This window comes from Leptidea sinapis, chromosome 12 (assembly GCF_905404315.1).
Source record: "Leptidea sinapis chromosome 12, ilLepSina1.1, whole genome shotgun sequence".
Taxonomy (NCBI): Eukaryota; Metazoa; Arthropoda; class Insecta; order Lepidoptera; family Pieridae; genus Leptidea; species Leptidea sinapis.
The window spans coordinates 10,462,153-10,477,885 of record NC_066276.1 but is presented as its reverse complement, the minus strand read 5'-3'; the positions used below and the strand labels follow the sequence as shown (position 1 = coordinate 10,477,885).

At 34.9% G+C, this 15,733-nt stretch overlaps 1 protein-coding gene across 1 annotated transcript; it reads left to right on the top strand.

Annotated features, from left to right (window-relative positions):
• The first annotated feature begins 1,460 nt into the window (after positions 1-1,460).
• LOC126967149 (membrane alanyl aminopeptidase-like) lies at positions 1,461-14,474 on the top strand. Its single transcript, XM_050811596.1, has 14 exons — positions 1,461-1,474; positions 1,606-2,108; positions 5,749-5,904; positions 6,588-6,905; positions 7,106-7,289; positions 7,601-7,842; positions 7,927-8,116; positions 8,415-8,604; positions 8,684-8,784; positions 9,529-9,708; positions 9,788-9,969; positions 11,667-11,981; positions 13,117-13,186; positions 14,167-14,474. Exons 1-14 carry the CDS (start codon positions 1,472-1,474, stop codon positions 14,422-14,424), a joined length of 2,892 nt encoding a protein of 963 aa, XP_050667553.1. The 5' UTR covers positions 1,461-1,471; the 3' UTR covers positions 14,425-14,474.
• The last annotated feature ends 1,259 nt before the right edge of the window (positions 14,475-15,733 follow it).

Sequence of the window (15,733 nt, the reverse complement as noted above, 5' to 3'; positions counted from 1 at the left end):
GCATTTTACCGTTTTTTTTTAACTTTGACAGTACAGTTTCTTATCTTAAATCATTTATGCATCTAGATAGACTGTGACAGCTGTAAATTCATCGAAACAATTGAGTTTGATAGTTACACTCTATTTTGAGCTATGCATGCACACTAACACAAAGTCAGATACAAATCGCGAGTGTAAGACGTAGCTTGTCACGCACACTAACGTAATAAACCTGGCCTGTTTTCATTTGTTGTCTAGCTCTATATAGATATTACCTAAGTTACTTAAGTTACATGTAACGAGTAGATGGCCAACCTAATGACTAGCGGGGCTGTTATCCCGTTTATGTTCCAAAGGGTCGGGGTATTGAAGGGTTTAACTGCCGCTGTGATTATAAAAAAATGAAATATTCGACATTAAAAATTCCAGTGGCAGACCTAATGGAATATCACAGGATTTACATTATATGACACAGCAGTTTCGGTTGTTTTAAGATGTGTTCATATTGTCATGTTACTTTATACATTTATTTGTTTATTTCATTGAAGCCTCAGATGTTTTGTGATATTTACCAAGTCTGTCTTTTACTTGTAAATAAAATAATTTTTCTAATTGTTTGTTTAAATATAATTAGAATTATTGTTGGGGATTAAAATGCACTTAAATCCTAGGATCTATTGTGTCCCCTGCTTGCGCTAGCGCACCTACCCTCAACTCCCTGTGTCTAAAAAAATGAGATTAGGAAAAGAATCGAGGCTACTAACTAGGAATCGTGTTACTGTGCCGAGATTTAAATTATATCCTCGAGACCTATTACTTTTAAGAGGCGTAGGATCCTCAGAGGGTTAAGGCACGGCACGTCCTCTGCTTTGAGTGAAGGTATTTTAGAACCCCAGCTTGATTCTGGCAATGGCTTCGCATTTCAGAAGGATGTGTTTGGGGTCTTCAGCGGCTTCGCAGCTGAACCTGCACAGGTTCGATTCACTGAGACCCATTTTGGCTAGGTGACCATTCAGTGGCCCAAGAGGAACCCCGTGAGGGCTTTCTGCTGTCTCCTGTCCAAGCTTATGCATTGTTTGGCACGCTTACGTTAAGAGCTGTTGATAGTTAATTTTTTAATTAATTTACTGAAAAATAATGTTATAAGTGTTGTTTTTTTACAATGCTAAAGAGAATCTAGTGATTTTTTGTGTATTTTCTGATACAACTACAACGTCTCAAGAGCATGAATCATCCTTTCCTCTCCTTGCTTTGAAGATATCCCTGATTATACCAAGCATAAATAACTGAAGCGCTAAAGAAAAAATAAAGTATATTGTTAGTAGTTAGTAAATATATAAGTTGATTTGAATACCTACATTGTTTTATTCTGACCTTAAAATCTTAATAATCTGATAAAGTTGCTATAATTTAAATGATAAGATAAACGATAAGATCATTAAATTGTTATAATTTATAAGCATTTTATTTATTGTATTGAAACAGCGCGGAAATGGTGAGTAATTATGTAACTTAAACAATATAATTTATAAATACAATTGCAAACAAATTGTGCTTTTTTGAAACAGCTTTTAAGTATTTTAAAGAAACCTAGAATGTTAATTTATATGAATTTTTTTCATCCAGGCTTCCCGCTGGGCTGTTTTATTGGTGGGAGTGATTTTGCTCCAAGGCTTAGTTGCCTTGAGTCCTGTTCCCGTTCCAGAAAATGAATGGGAAGAGTTTTTCGCAATGTTGAATGATCCTCAGTACCGTCTTCCAACAACCTCTAGACCAACTCATTATGAAGTGACTTTGACTCCATATTTGGCGAGCAGCACAAGGCAATTTACATTCGACGGTCAAGTTACGATTCAAATTAATGTTTTTGAAGCAACTAATCAACTGGTACTGCATTGTAATGATCTCGTTATTCAGAGTCTGTCTCTGGAACGGAATGGAGTTTCAGTACCTTTAAGCAATTCAGAGTTTTCGTGCGAAATGCCGTACAGCTTTTTGCGAGTAACGGCCACCGAAGTTTTACCAGTTGGATCAGGATATGTCCTAAGATCAACATTTACTGGTAATTTACAGTCTAACATGCGTGGTTTCTATAGAAGCTGGTACAAAGACAGTTCAGGTGAGAGAAGGTATGTCGATTTTGATTATTAATTCGAAATAGGTGATTTTCTAATTTTCAAACCATTAATTTACAAAATGCTTAAAGTAGGTTCCCTTTTTTGTTATCACAAATGTCAAGCTTAAAAACTAAAACATAACTTCCATAATTTTTTCAAAAAAATAAATAATTGGTCTTTTAGTCCAGTAGACCGAGGTCTCTACTGTATGTCTGGTCTGTATTTAATGACTCATCCAGCCGTATATACGCACAAATAGTTGTGCGTAATATAGCAGGTATAGGTTTTCTATTGCTATATGACGTCAGATGAGATAATTGCATTCAACCTTAGATTAAGGATTGGTAACTAGGTACCGCAGGTGTAGTCGCAAAGTGCGGCAACGAATACTACGCCCAAGTGGATGTAGTCGAGTCAGTCTCGTTCAATGTGTGACGTTGACGTGCCACATGTTCTGTTAAACTTTGCTCATATAATAATTGAAACTAAAATGCCGCATTGCGTAGAAAACTTTGTAAAAATAATACTACAAATAAAAAAGACACTAGGATTACGAGTACATATCATCAACAAGTATTTTGTATTTCATTTGATGCACTGAGTGTCAAAATGCCACGCATACAGGAATCTAATAATTGCCACAATAAAAAAGCTATTGTTATTAGGTAGTGCTGTATCTAGTTGGAGCGCAGCGGAGGCCAGTCGTTAGTCTAAGCATTCAACTTTGTTTTAAAGAGGGTACTTGATAAACAGGTTAAGTGTCTATCCTTCCTAAATAATCAATTTTACATATCTAAGTGTTATAAGTTAACTCAAGTGTTCTCTCTGGAACGAGAGGTCACTTGTTTGACGAGTCAATGTCTCGTGAGGATGCCTCGTGTAGCGGCGAAACTTTAGAAATATCTCAAGTAGAGACTTTAGTTAAAAAAAATATTAAAATATGTTAATGGAATTACATTTGTCAAACTTAAACACTTTACTAAAAATAGTTCATGGTGTGAATGCTCAGGAGCCCACTGAAGATGATATTTATACCCAAGTCTGTGGGAGGTAGAGTTTTCTAGAAGTTTCCTTAGCATGGAATTTCTTAGCAATAGGTAATTGTTTCAATCAATTCCTTGTACATTCCTTTACACGATGGTCAATTATTCGCCCACGGTGTTGAAATAGTAGATTGTTAACCTAGGGTCGAAAGAATCAATTCCCGAGGTACCTATTTAAACGACCGAGCGCAGCAAGGGCGGCTAAAGTCCGAGTATAAATTCTTTTACCCGTCTTAAGCACTTTACTTTTCATTCCGAATATGAGGAAGATAAAAGTAGTTGTTTATCTAAACTATTTATTGATAATATATTATAATATTAGTAGTACCTTTTTAAAATTCGTTGTCAAATTAGGACAATTTATGTCGACTTTTTAAATTTTAAATATGGAATTCACCGCGTAATTATTGCGGCTTATTCCGCTCAAAGAAGTTTACGCTATGTTCACACTGGCTGTTTAGAATGTCACATGGCCGCAGCATATTTTTTAATTAGTTTGTTTTTACACAGAACTCTTCACAGCTGACAACAGTTCTATTTTCAAAGTTCATTCCAGTCCGTAGGTGAGAAGTAATTTGTATGAGTTTTTCCCTCTCTATGCAGGGAAGCAGGATTTTCCACCCAATAATCAGATCAAAATAACATTACTTTCCGAGTATGAGAAATGAAAAGTTAATATCATCCTTTATATCGTCTTTTTGGAACTTCAGCTTAATATTATTCTTTATATTTATTTTATAATAAAGTCCCTTCTTCTTGGTGACGTGCCTTACATGTCCAATTGGTTGGAGACAAATCTTAGCAGAATTAATACTCAAGATAACTTATAACGTTTATACATCATATTAGTTGTTATAGTCAAGGTTTAAGTTAAATTTAACGTTAACAGTAACGCTGACCTTAACATAGACTGCGGAATGTGTTGCACCATGGTATTCCTTTACAAAGTTAAAGTTAAAAAGTGAAATATCCAGTCAATGCCGAATATTTATTTGAACCTTTTAACAGGTCACTATTTAGCAGTAGGAGGCTCCGTTGCATAGGATGCCTTATATATATTTTGGGGACCACAATCGCGCCTATTTCTACCGTGAAGCAGTAATGTGTAAGCATTACTGTGTTTCGGTCCGAAGGGTGCCGTAGCTAGTGAAATTACTGGGCAAATGAGACTTGACATCTAATATCTAAAGGTGACGAGCGCAGTTGTAGTGCCGCTCAGAATTTTCGGGTACTTCAAAATTCCTAAGCGGCTCTGCTTTGCTATGTGGGCGTATCAATTACCATCACCTGAACGTCCTGCTCGTCTCGAACCTTATGTTCATCAAAAAAGCTTTTAACATTAACAATAGCTTTAACCGGCGAAGATTGGACGGTTACGGTAACCATTAAATGACGTTATCTAAAAATGTCAAATAGTGCAACACGTCCTTTGCTTAACCGGTACATGTTTCTTTTTACTAAAGTTATTTGATGCAACCCAGTGCGGTGCAGTCCTCCACAGTGCGGTTTTCGAGGAACTTTCTTCCACATACCACAAAGCTGTGGAATGAGCTTCCTTATGCGGTGTTTCAGGGACGATACGACATGGGTACCTACAAAAAAAGCGCATACCTTAAACGCCGACAACGCTTTTGTGATTACTCTGGTGTTGCAAGAAAATGTGGACGACGGTGATCACTTAACAACAGCTAACCCGTACCTACGCTCGTTTTTTCTCCTCTTTTAAAAAAAAATATATATTCCACTGACTCATTTAAATAAATTAGAAATACATAAGATACGATTGAAAAAGCTTATATTTATTGAAACAGACTTAGGTTCAGCACTATAATCTATAATCATCATTACATAGGTAATATTTATATTTAATTTATTAAGCCTATTTAAAATCGTAGCTTCGGAAAGGCATACTTGAGAAGAATATAGAAAAGAAATAATAAACTAATAAATAAAGTAAAGGGCATTTATTTCAGGCATAACATGACCCATAGTAACAAAAAATTTAGACAATGTTTAGTGTCTAAATTTTTTGGGGTGCCAAGTTAAAAGTAAAATTAATAGTACATTACGATACGAGTGCGCAAAGTAGGTAGTTCCCGCACGAGAGAAGCGAGTATCGTATATCGTATGTAGAGAGAGAAACGTGCGCACGAGTATCGTATACTATTTTTCCTATCAAGTTGCGCAAAGTTTGACCACTACAATTATTTTGAATAATTGGAACGTATAGAACGGTGGCGTTGGGGCGCTTGGGACGGGGGGGGGGACGCACGTTCTGACAGGTCCATTCCATACGACAAAGATGTAAACAAACCGGCGCGAGCAAGAGCGCTCGGGCTCGGGGAGACAGTGTCGCTCGCATGTGTTAATGCGAAGAGATTGCCAGAGATGACGTGCGCGTGTTCACCTAGGAATTGCTCGTATAGTCTTATACATTTCCGCATGCTCTTGTCAATGTGTGGGTCAGTGGTACTTTGCGAACACAAATGCATGCGCAAAATCGAACTTTGCGCACGATAATAGGAAAATATATATTGCACGTATTTGTGCAGCATTTTTTTGTTATTGTCCATCTAAATGAGTATAATAATAAATATCTGATCTTCTAGATGGATGGCAACAACTCAATTCCAACCCGGTCATGCCAGACAAGCATTTCCTTGTTACGATGAACCAGGTTTTAAAGCGACGTTTGACTTCACAATTGTAAAGGAGCCCGGGTTCAGCCCCACAATTGCCAATATGCCGTTAAAAGAAAACTCTACGTAAGTAATATTCGTTAAGAATAATATTTTATGTTTCATTTTTGAAATTTTGACATATTTATATCAGAATTATATTTTGTAAATAAAAACTTTGCATAAAAGTAAATATCACAAACTGCGTCATATCTCTTGTATCTTACTGAGTGTAAAGTTTATATGTAAATAAGCATACACTAGCATATAACACAAGAATACACTATAGTTCTGAAATTATAAATCATTTCACAAGGCGTGAAAGACTTTTACCATAATATAGTAATAAAACAGCGGTGAGCAGCTCCACAGTACTTAGCTGAAAATACCTAATATTTCAGAATCTATACGTTGCATGAAAATAATATTTTTTCCTATTCATGTTGTTTTATATTGAAAAAAAATGCGTGCGTACAAAGTACACTTGTCAGAAGTGAAACATCCATTGTGCACGAACCTCATAACTGCATATGAAATCCTTGATAGACATACGTCGAGCGCATGACTACAGAATATATTAAGGTATACTCGCGTCATACATAAAACAATCTCTTCTTCAACTATGATCGCCTAGTACCCAAAACACTGTATAATGCTTCCTATTTCATTTTCTCTCACGTTAAATCTTATGAATTTATGTCTGTCTCCTTTTACTGTCGCTTTTCCGTTTCATCGACTTTCTTAAATGAAAAAAAAATTGTGGTTTACAGTTTATCCGACAATAGTGTTTCCGAAACATTCTTCACAACTCCTCTAATGTCGACATATTTGATTGCATTCATCGTCTCTCATTACAAAGTAGTTGCGACAAATAACAATTCTACAAGACCTTTTCATATTTATGCACGAGATAACGCTGGTATTACTGGAGACTGGGCTTTAGAAGTAGGGGTCCAACTTTTGGAAGTGATGGAGAATTATACACAGATACCGTATTATGAAATGGCTGCACAAATTGATATGAAGCAAACTGCTATTCCTGATTTTTCAGCAGGAGCTATGGAGAACTGGGCTTTACTAACTTATAGGTAACTTTTCATATATTTTGTATTTTAGCTGCATATTATTAAAAATGACAATGAAGAAATATTTGCAATCTTATTATGACTCTCCAGTTAAAAGTTTGCTTTATATATTTTAATAAATGCGATATGTAGAGTTAATTACTATGTTATATATATTCATTATGACGGTAACTATAACAATCTTATATTTTAATATTCTGCAGGGAAGCTCTCATTTTGTACGACCCACTAAACTCAAACCACTTTTATAAGCAAAGAATTGCGAATATTGTATCCCACGAGGTTGCACACATGTGGTTTGGTAATCTGGTTACGTGTGCTTGGTGGGACAATCTTTGGTTAAACGAAGGCTTTGCTAGATTCTATCAATATTTTCTCACGCAAAAGGTAGTCAACATTTAATTATTAAATATCGTTACACCATCACAGCATATGTACGTACGTTTAAGACACGATCATACATTCAATCCATTTTCAAAACTGAGAATTTTATTTAAAGATTTTTCAGTATCTTAATTATATAAAGAAATGAAAGCATTCATAAATTTATTCTATGACATCTTCTGTTTCTTTCTATTCTTCTGTGGATATTTCATTTTATAATTAAATTTTATATAATTAAAAATTTCGCGAGTAGCATGAACTTTAACATATTAAATAATAAACTCAACATACTTATTAGTCGGTTATTTCATCAGGTTGTGCCAGAACTTGGCTACGATACAAGATTCATCGTAGAGCAACTCCACGTGTCCTTGTTGTCTGATTCTGTTGACAGTGCTCATGCTCTTACCGATCTCAGTGTCAACGATCCAACAAGTGTTTCCGCACACTTTTCAACTATTACCTACGCAAGAGGGGCTTCTGTTTTAAGAATGACTCAGTACTTACTTGGTCAAGAAACTTACGACAAGGCTTTGGTGAAATATTTAAGTGCCAGGTAATTAGTTGCTATACTAAAAAATAATAATGAACTTATAATAAATGTAACAGCGATGCTTGATTTTGATATTTTTTACTGTAGGAAATGGGACGTAGCAGAGCCTCATCATCTTTTTGAAGCGTTAGACGCAGCTGCAGTGGAAGATGGTGCACTTAGCTCTTATGGTGGTATTACAATAGACACATACTTTAGATCATGGTCAGAAAAAGCTGGTCATCCTCTGTTAGACGTCAGAATTGATCATGCATCAGGACTTGTTACGGTTTCTCAGGTAAAAGTCAATTTTTTTTTGGTTTCTTCGTCCATTATTAGGATATTGTTCTTTCTACAAACGTAGAATAGCACGAAGAATAAATAATTTTAAGGATTTTTGCTTTGTTAGGCCAAGGAAGTATAACTTCTTGCGTACGCACACATTATTTTTTATTTTACATATTTGATTTCTACATACATATTATTCTTACAACCTTCTTCAGATGAGCAGGGCTCTTCCTAACAGGCGACACAGGGGTGTCAAACATTAAGGTATTTCTGTCCTTATTATTTTTATAACTAAAAAGAGTTTTTAGGCAAGATGGGAACGAGACACTGGCGTATCTCAATTCGACTACACTTGGGATGTCCCAATAACATGGACCAGAGCTGGCTCACCTGACTTTAATAATCTTAAGCCATCTCAATTCATCAGAGCCCGTACAGAAACTTTCAGCAGTGGTAAAGAACCATTGGAATGGCTTATCTTGAATAAACAACAGTCAGGTAAGCTAAACGATTAATAAAATTTAGAATAGGCTTTGATATAAAAAATTCGATATATTTTTTTGATAATATTTTTTAGGTTTCTACAGAGTGAATTATGACCGTGACAACTGGGTGCTTCTGACACGTGCCTTAAGGAGTAGCAACAGAACAGTTTTTCATGAATACAACAGAGCCCACGTAAGAATTTTGTTAAATGTATTCTACGAGCTGCCGTCGAGGATTTTGCTAATCTACTGTCACGTGGCAATCTAATCTTTTTATCAGATTTTGTAAACAATGTTACTGGTTTTAATTGTTTTACACGGCATCCTAATTAGGTTTCGCAGATAAAGATAAAGTAGCCGACAATCACCCAATAATATACGCTACATGGCAATTATCTGAAAGTGTGGTAATTTTTTATGGAAGAGGAGAACAACCGAGCATACAGGTTACCTAATAGTATCACCGCAATCAATACTCTTTTGTAACACCAGAGGAATCACAGGAGCGTTGTCGACCTTTTAAAGCGCCAAATGAATGCCTAATAAGTATACAAATGGAGACTTACGAAACAATATTCAATTATATTGATGGAAAATATGTCAAATTATCTAAGATAACGAATTGACAATGCTGAAAAATAATGAGGTTTTGAGTCAGTACTTTAAGTCTCTTAGAAAAATGCGAACATATGAAACGTGCAGTGATTGATAGAAATCACAGATGACGGCTATAATCTTTTAAAAAACGTATTTTTTATAGAGTATAGTCTCCGATCATTCTAATATCTAATTGAATACAAGTTACAGCCATATGACTTACAAGAAATAATTATGTATACAAAATATGTATATAACAGGAGTTCTTTTCCTATGTATATTAAATAAGTCCCTAATATAGTACCAGAATATTCACATCGATTTTTACTTTTTACGATAGATCGTTGATGATTTGTTCAACTTTGCAAGAGCTGGAATAATGCCGTACAACAGCACATTTAATATTTTGTCTTTCCTGGAAAACGAAGATCAATATGCACCCTGGATTGCTGCAATAACTGGTTTTAATTTCGTAAGAAGGCGTTTGGCACATGATTCTGAAAATCTGGAAAAGTTGCAGGTAACCTTCAACAGTTTTAAATTTTAATAAGTTAAGCAATTTTTTTTCTCAGTTTTTGTTACTCTCTTAAATTTTGTAGAATCGAATTATTGCCTCGAGTAGAGCAGTAGCATCACGACTTGGTTATTCAGAAAAAGAAGGGGAACCCTTCATGGATGGACTACTTCGTATGTACCTCATGACATTCCTTTGCGATGTTGGCGATCCTCAATGCTTAGCAGCTGCTAACACCAATTTCCAACAATGGCGAAATGGAGCACAGTATGTACCAGTCTCTGTAATTTTTAAAATAAACTAGTGGACCCAACAGACGTTGTCCTGTACACACGTCTTAAATGTGAAAAATCGGTCCAGCCGTTAGGAGGAGTTCACTCACATACACATGAGCAGGAGAATTATATTATATGGACGGAATTAATAATCTAAACCAATCTCAAATTCACTGAAACAAACAAAAAAAATCATCAAAATCGGTCCAGCCGTTTAGGTGGTGGTTTAATTGTGAATTTAAACCATTCTCGAATCCACCTGAAGACACACGCCAATCTCAAATTCACTGGAACACACAAAAATATCATCAAAATCGGTCCAGCCGTTTAGGAGGTAGTTCAATTGTGAATCTAAACCATTCTCGAATCCACCTGAATACACACAGAAAGTTTCATTAGAATCGGTCCAGCCGTCTAGGAGGAGTTGAGTGACATACACACGCACACAAGAATTATATATATAAAGATTATTTTGATTTAGATTTGATGTTAATTTGAACTCGGTAATTGTTTTTGATAGAAGGATAGATGAACATTGAAGTGTTGTATGAATAGCCTAAGGGTCCTATATTAAACGGACACAACAACACGGAATTAAAGACAATTTCTAAAATGAATGATTATTTTTGAAATTGAAATAAATAATGATTAATCATTTGCGTCAAATTCTTACCATTTTAATCCGCGATCAAAGAAACATATCTTTTATAATGATAAATTTCCAAAAAAAATATGGAACATGATTTTGTCATTTATATATTTCAGTTTGTACCTTTATTGAGTGCTACCAGTACTATGTATTCACACAAATCACTAATTTATTTTATGAAATGTAATTAATATCGGCTGGTTTAAATGTAAACCTTCTTTAGCAGGCTTAGGAGTTGTGGTACATGGTTGTTGCATGTTGCATCACAGAACCTGGTGGAGCAGAACGGATAGTACAACAACTATATCTGAAAATAAATATAGAACCTACGTATTGTAGTAATATCCATACAAGCCAGCTACTTACATTTAAGATTCTTAAAGCTTTGGGTTGGACTTATTTTTATTTTACTAAAGCTTAATACTTTTTATACACATCTTCATATAACATACCCAGCTTAGTATATGAGTGCTACGAATACTAATTTATCCACTACAATAGATTGTAACAATAAGTATCTAGCATTGCAAATATTATTATATGCGTGTTCGGTGGCATTTTAATTATGATTCATGAAAATAAAAATAATATTCTATGTATTCCTGCCGCCAAATTCCACCTCGCACGACACGCCACAAGTTAGGATATCATCCCCACCATCTGGATGTATGGCGGCCCTCACAGTGCGGTTTTCAAGGAACTCTCTTCCACGTACTACAAAGCTGCGGAATGAGCTTCTTTCTGCGGTCTTTGTGGAAGATACGACATGGGTACCTTTAAAAAAAGCGCGTACGCCTTCCTTAAAGGCCGGCAACGTGCATGTGATTCCTCTGGTGTTGCAAGAGAATGTGGGCGGCGGTGATCACTTAACACCCGTACCTGGGGACCCGTATGCTGATATGTTCTGCTATCCCATAACATAAATGTATTCACTTCTGTCGGAAGTCATTACTTTCAATTTTTTTTCGTAGATTTGCTCCTTTAGAATGTCATAATAATGCAATTCAGTAATGTACTTTAGTAAAGTGTCTCTCTTTTAGTATTCCTGCAAATATGCGCCCATGGGTATACTGCGCGGGACTTCGCCAGGGAACTGCTGCCGATTTCAATTATTTCTGGAATCGCTATCTTAATGAAGACCTGGCAGGAGAAATCGTTGTAATGCTCCAAGCAGCTGGTTGTACCAAGGACACCGCTAGTTTAGAAGTTTTCTTAAATGCTATTGTTGACGGTCAGGATACTGTGAGGCCTCAAGACCATTCAACTGCTCTAAGCTCAGCTGTCACTGGAAATGAAGAGAACACGTTGAAGGTTTTCGATTGGCTGAAGAGAAATTTAGATCAGACTATAAACGGGTAAGAGATTGTAGTTTTTTTGTTGAACTGTCTATATTTTTTAATTGAGTCCATAAGTCCTTACTTTGAACATGTACTAATATGTTTTGTAATAAACTGTATAGAATGATAAAATATTATATTATAAATAATAATAAATAACAAGTAAATATAAATTGAAAAATTTCCCCCTATTTCAATCTTACACACACACACTCACTCACCCCTTTTTCTCTTTGGGGTAGGCAGAGACAATGGAACGCCATTTGCTTCCATCCTTACAAATCTCACGAGCTTTCTCTACCGTCATTACTCTTTTTTCAATCTTACCCACTGCAACAACATAGTAGATACATAGCGTTATTTCAAACAAGAACAAATACCACTATAACAAATCTGTTATATGTAAATTCTGATTCTAAGGTGTACATCAGGGTTCTGTTATTGGTCCACAAATTTTAATATTATTTATTAATAACATTTAATATTTTCACTTCTCTTACTTCTTGCTGGCTTTCAGATGATTCTTACATACTTTTGGGATATCTGAGGACTTTGATTGATGAAGTTAGTTAACTGTTAGGATTCATATTAGATAATTAATTCCGTTCAGATATAAATATAAATTGTTCTGATTTACAATCTGTGGTTAAACGGTACTAGTGGTATATTTTGTATAACCAATTAATGTGTTTAAGCTAATAAGTTCTAATAAATCTGTGATTTCTGACCTCATTTTATGACCTATATTGTTAAACCATATTAAATTTCTTAATTCATACATTCACAGTCTCGTCTTTACATCTTTATATCTAAACTAAATATCTGAACGACACAAGATCCATAAAACATATTAGTTCAACCACAGAGTAGGGATGGACACTTAAGTGTTCAACTCTCGAATTACAGCGACATCTACAATATTCTCTTTACAGTCGATAGCCTGCTCTATCCCTTATTTGCTTTGATTGCATACAGCAAATTGACTTGAAGTATCACTCTTTCAAATACAACTAATTTGTTATTTTTATTGTTATCCAGAGTGCCATTTATATCCATATCGGAATATATACTTCGGGAAGTTGTTATTGATTATTTCGAAATAACTTTTATGTCTCTAAATAATTATTTGTACTGATTTTTAATTGGTTTATAGGCTGGGAAGCGCAGCAACTCCTATTAACAACATTGGATCACGTTTGCTTAACGAACAACAAATGACAGAGGTAATATTGTATTGAATCAATCTATCTATATATCTATATATATAAGAGATTTCCACCTATATCAATATATAGTCACTCATCACGATATCCCTGGAACCATTAGAGCTAAAGACTTGAAATTTGGTAGGAATATTCTTTTCACCGAGTAGAGGTCAGCTAAGAAAGGATTTTGCAAAATTCCATCCGCAAGAGTTTATTTTTTTATTATGAACAGAACAACATCTGTCGGGTCAGCTAGTATATACATATAAGAGATTTCCACCTATATCAATATATAGTCATGAGTCAATACTCATCTCGATATCTCTAAAACCATAAGGCATTGAGACTTGAAATTTGGTAGGAATGTACCTTTCGCCGAGTAGAGGTCAGCTAAGAAATGATTTTACAAATTTCCACCCGCGAGAGATTTTTTTATTATGAACAGAAAAACGTCGGGGCAGCTAGTATTTAATATTCGAGTGAAATGGAAATTGCACATTATTAACATACCATATTATTAATAAAGCGTTGATTTACAAATGCCTTCAAAATTTAGCATGAACGGCTTAAGCGTTTTATTGCAACTGAAGTCTTTAAATCGTCATAATTATTCTAGTTACATCACTCCTTGATAAAGGTTAGATTACTTAAGTATATTTCAAATCAATTTAGTATATTTCATTTCTTCATTCTTGTTTGATTTCCATTGATATGAAAATGTGTATGAAATAATTTAATTATTAGACATATTGACAAAGTCATATGATAGCTATGTAACTTTTAATAACCTTTCAATTATTTATATTTTCATAAATTTTACCGGACCTTTTATCAAATTACGTAGATAAAAGGTCTGGTAAAATTATAGCGACAAACTTCCATATATTATGCAGAAATTAAAATAATAATAGTCTGAGATATCCAAAGACTTTTTTATTAAAAAAATTAAAGATTTCCGATATATTTATTGATTTACAATCATATATTTTTGGTTACAGTTCCGATCCTGGTTAGATCAAAACAGAGATGTTTTGGGCACCGCGTACAGCACAGGAGTAAATGCAATTACCACGAGTAGAAATAATTTAGCATGGTCTGGAAGACGTCTCTCCGAGTTCGTGACATTCTTTGACACTGGTTATGTTGATGAGAAATTGACCTTTGAAGACCTAGGAGAAGAAGATGGTGGAGCGACCATTGCCGCATTAAGTGCGATAACTTTACTGATTACTCTCTCCATTAACATTTTCGCATAAATAATTTGAGTATTATAGTATATTTCTAACAATAAAATTTTGAAGAGAAAGTTTTCTGTTTACTTTATTCATATAGTTTTAATTTACTAAACAATTTCAATGTCGTAATCCTTGAAACTTCAAATTTTGTATCTGATTTAGATTACTATTAAAAAACGTTGTGAATTTCAACGTATATTTAAAAAATGTGTGTAAAGAATGATTTCTGGAACTCATTCAAAAAATGCTCAAAGAAGTGAAATAGATTGTGCAACGAATGTGGTTCCGAGTTTCTTCCGGTGCTATTACATTTATTCAAGACTCAAATCAGCCCCAAAAAGGTGACAATTTGGATGTAAGTGATAACAGACCTACTGATAAGGGTCCGGCCACAACACTGCGTTGCGGCGTCGCATAGTAAAAATCTACGACGCCGCAAAACGCATCTTCTTTTCTGTTTCCTTTTCTTAATGCGTCTTAACGCAAGCAGAACTGAAACGTTGGTTAGCCTCTTATCGTTTGATGTCGTATCCGATGAAATTTTCGCATTTCTGTATGAAGTTGTGTTTGCGATATGTCGCCGCAACTTTTTGTGGCCTGGCCCTAAAACCCTTATGTTCTCAAACATCATGACGCACATTTTGAACGTCCAGGTCATATCATATCTAAAGGACTTAAAAAAGTGCATAACCTTTTTAAACGGCCGGTAATGCTCTTGTGTTTCCTCTGATATTGTAGGAGAATGCGAATGTCGGTGATCAGTTAACAGCAGGTAACACGTATGCTCGTTTGTTCTCTTCTCCATAAAAAAAAGTTTATATATATATATAAATGGGTGGTAGTAATAGACGTTCAGTAAGTAATTTTAAATCCTATTTTGAGTAAAAATAATTTGAATTTCAATAGATGATTGACACAAAGACTTTATCTATGGCTAATCTATTGGCGGTCTACTAGTTTCGGGAAACGAGAAGTTCACCAGCAGATCTGATTTTAGAAGATCGTCGTTAGAACATAGATGAGCCACGATCATCGAAAGCAAGCGAAAAGGCTTGGCAATCTGGATAATAGGAAGGCTAACAACATGGAGCTTACCACCACTACGTTTTCATTCTGTCGCTAGGCAGTGAAGCAGTGAGCCGTAGCTAATAAAAAATCTCTTGTTTTGAGACGACTGCAATTAAGAAAGCAACATTTTGGGTTTTTTATGAATCTCGAGTAACCTTGCACATATACGGCGTTTCAATTATAAATAGTTCACCTGAATATCTTACAATATTATCAGAAATTACTAAGCTATTTCTACCCTCATCTGGTATTATTATTCTGG

What these genes read in the sequence shown, in the direction of transcription:
- LOC126967149 (XM_050811596.1), top strand. An exon ending in GACAGTTCAGGTGAGAGAAG is followed by an intron (nt 2,109 to 5,748) that starts GTATGTCGATTT and finishes CTGATCTTCTAG; the next exon opens with ATGGATGGCAACAACTCAAT. An exon ending in CCGTTAAAAGAAAACTCTAC is followed by an intron (nt 5,905 to 6,587) that starts GTAAGTAATATT and finishes TGTGGTTTACAG; the next exon opens with TTTATCCGACAATAGTGTTT.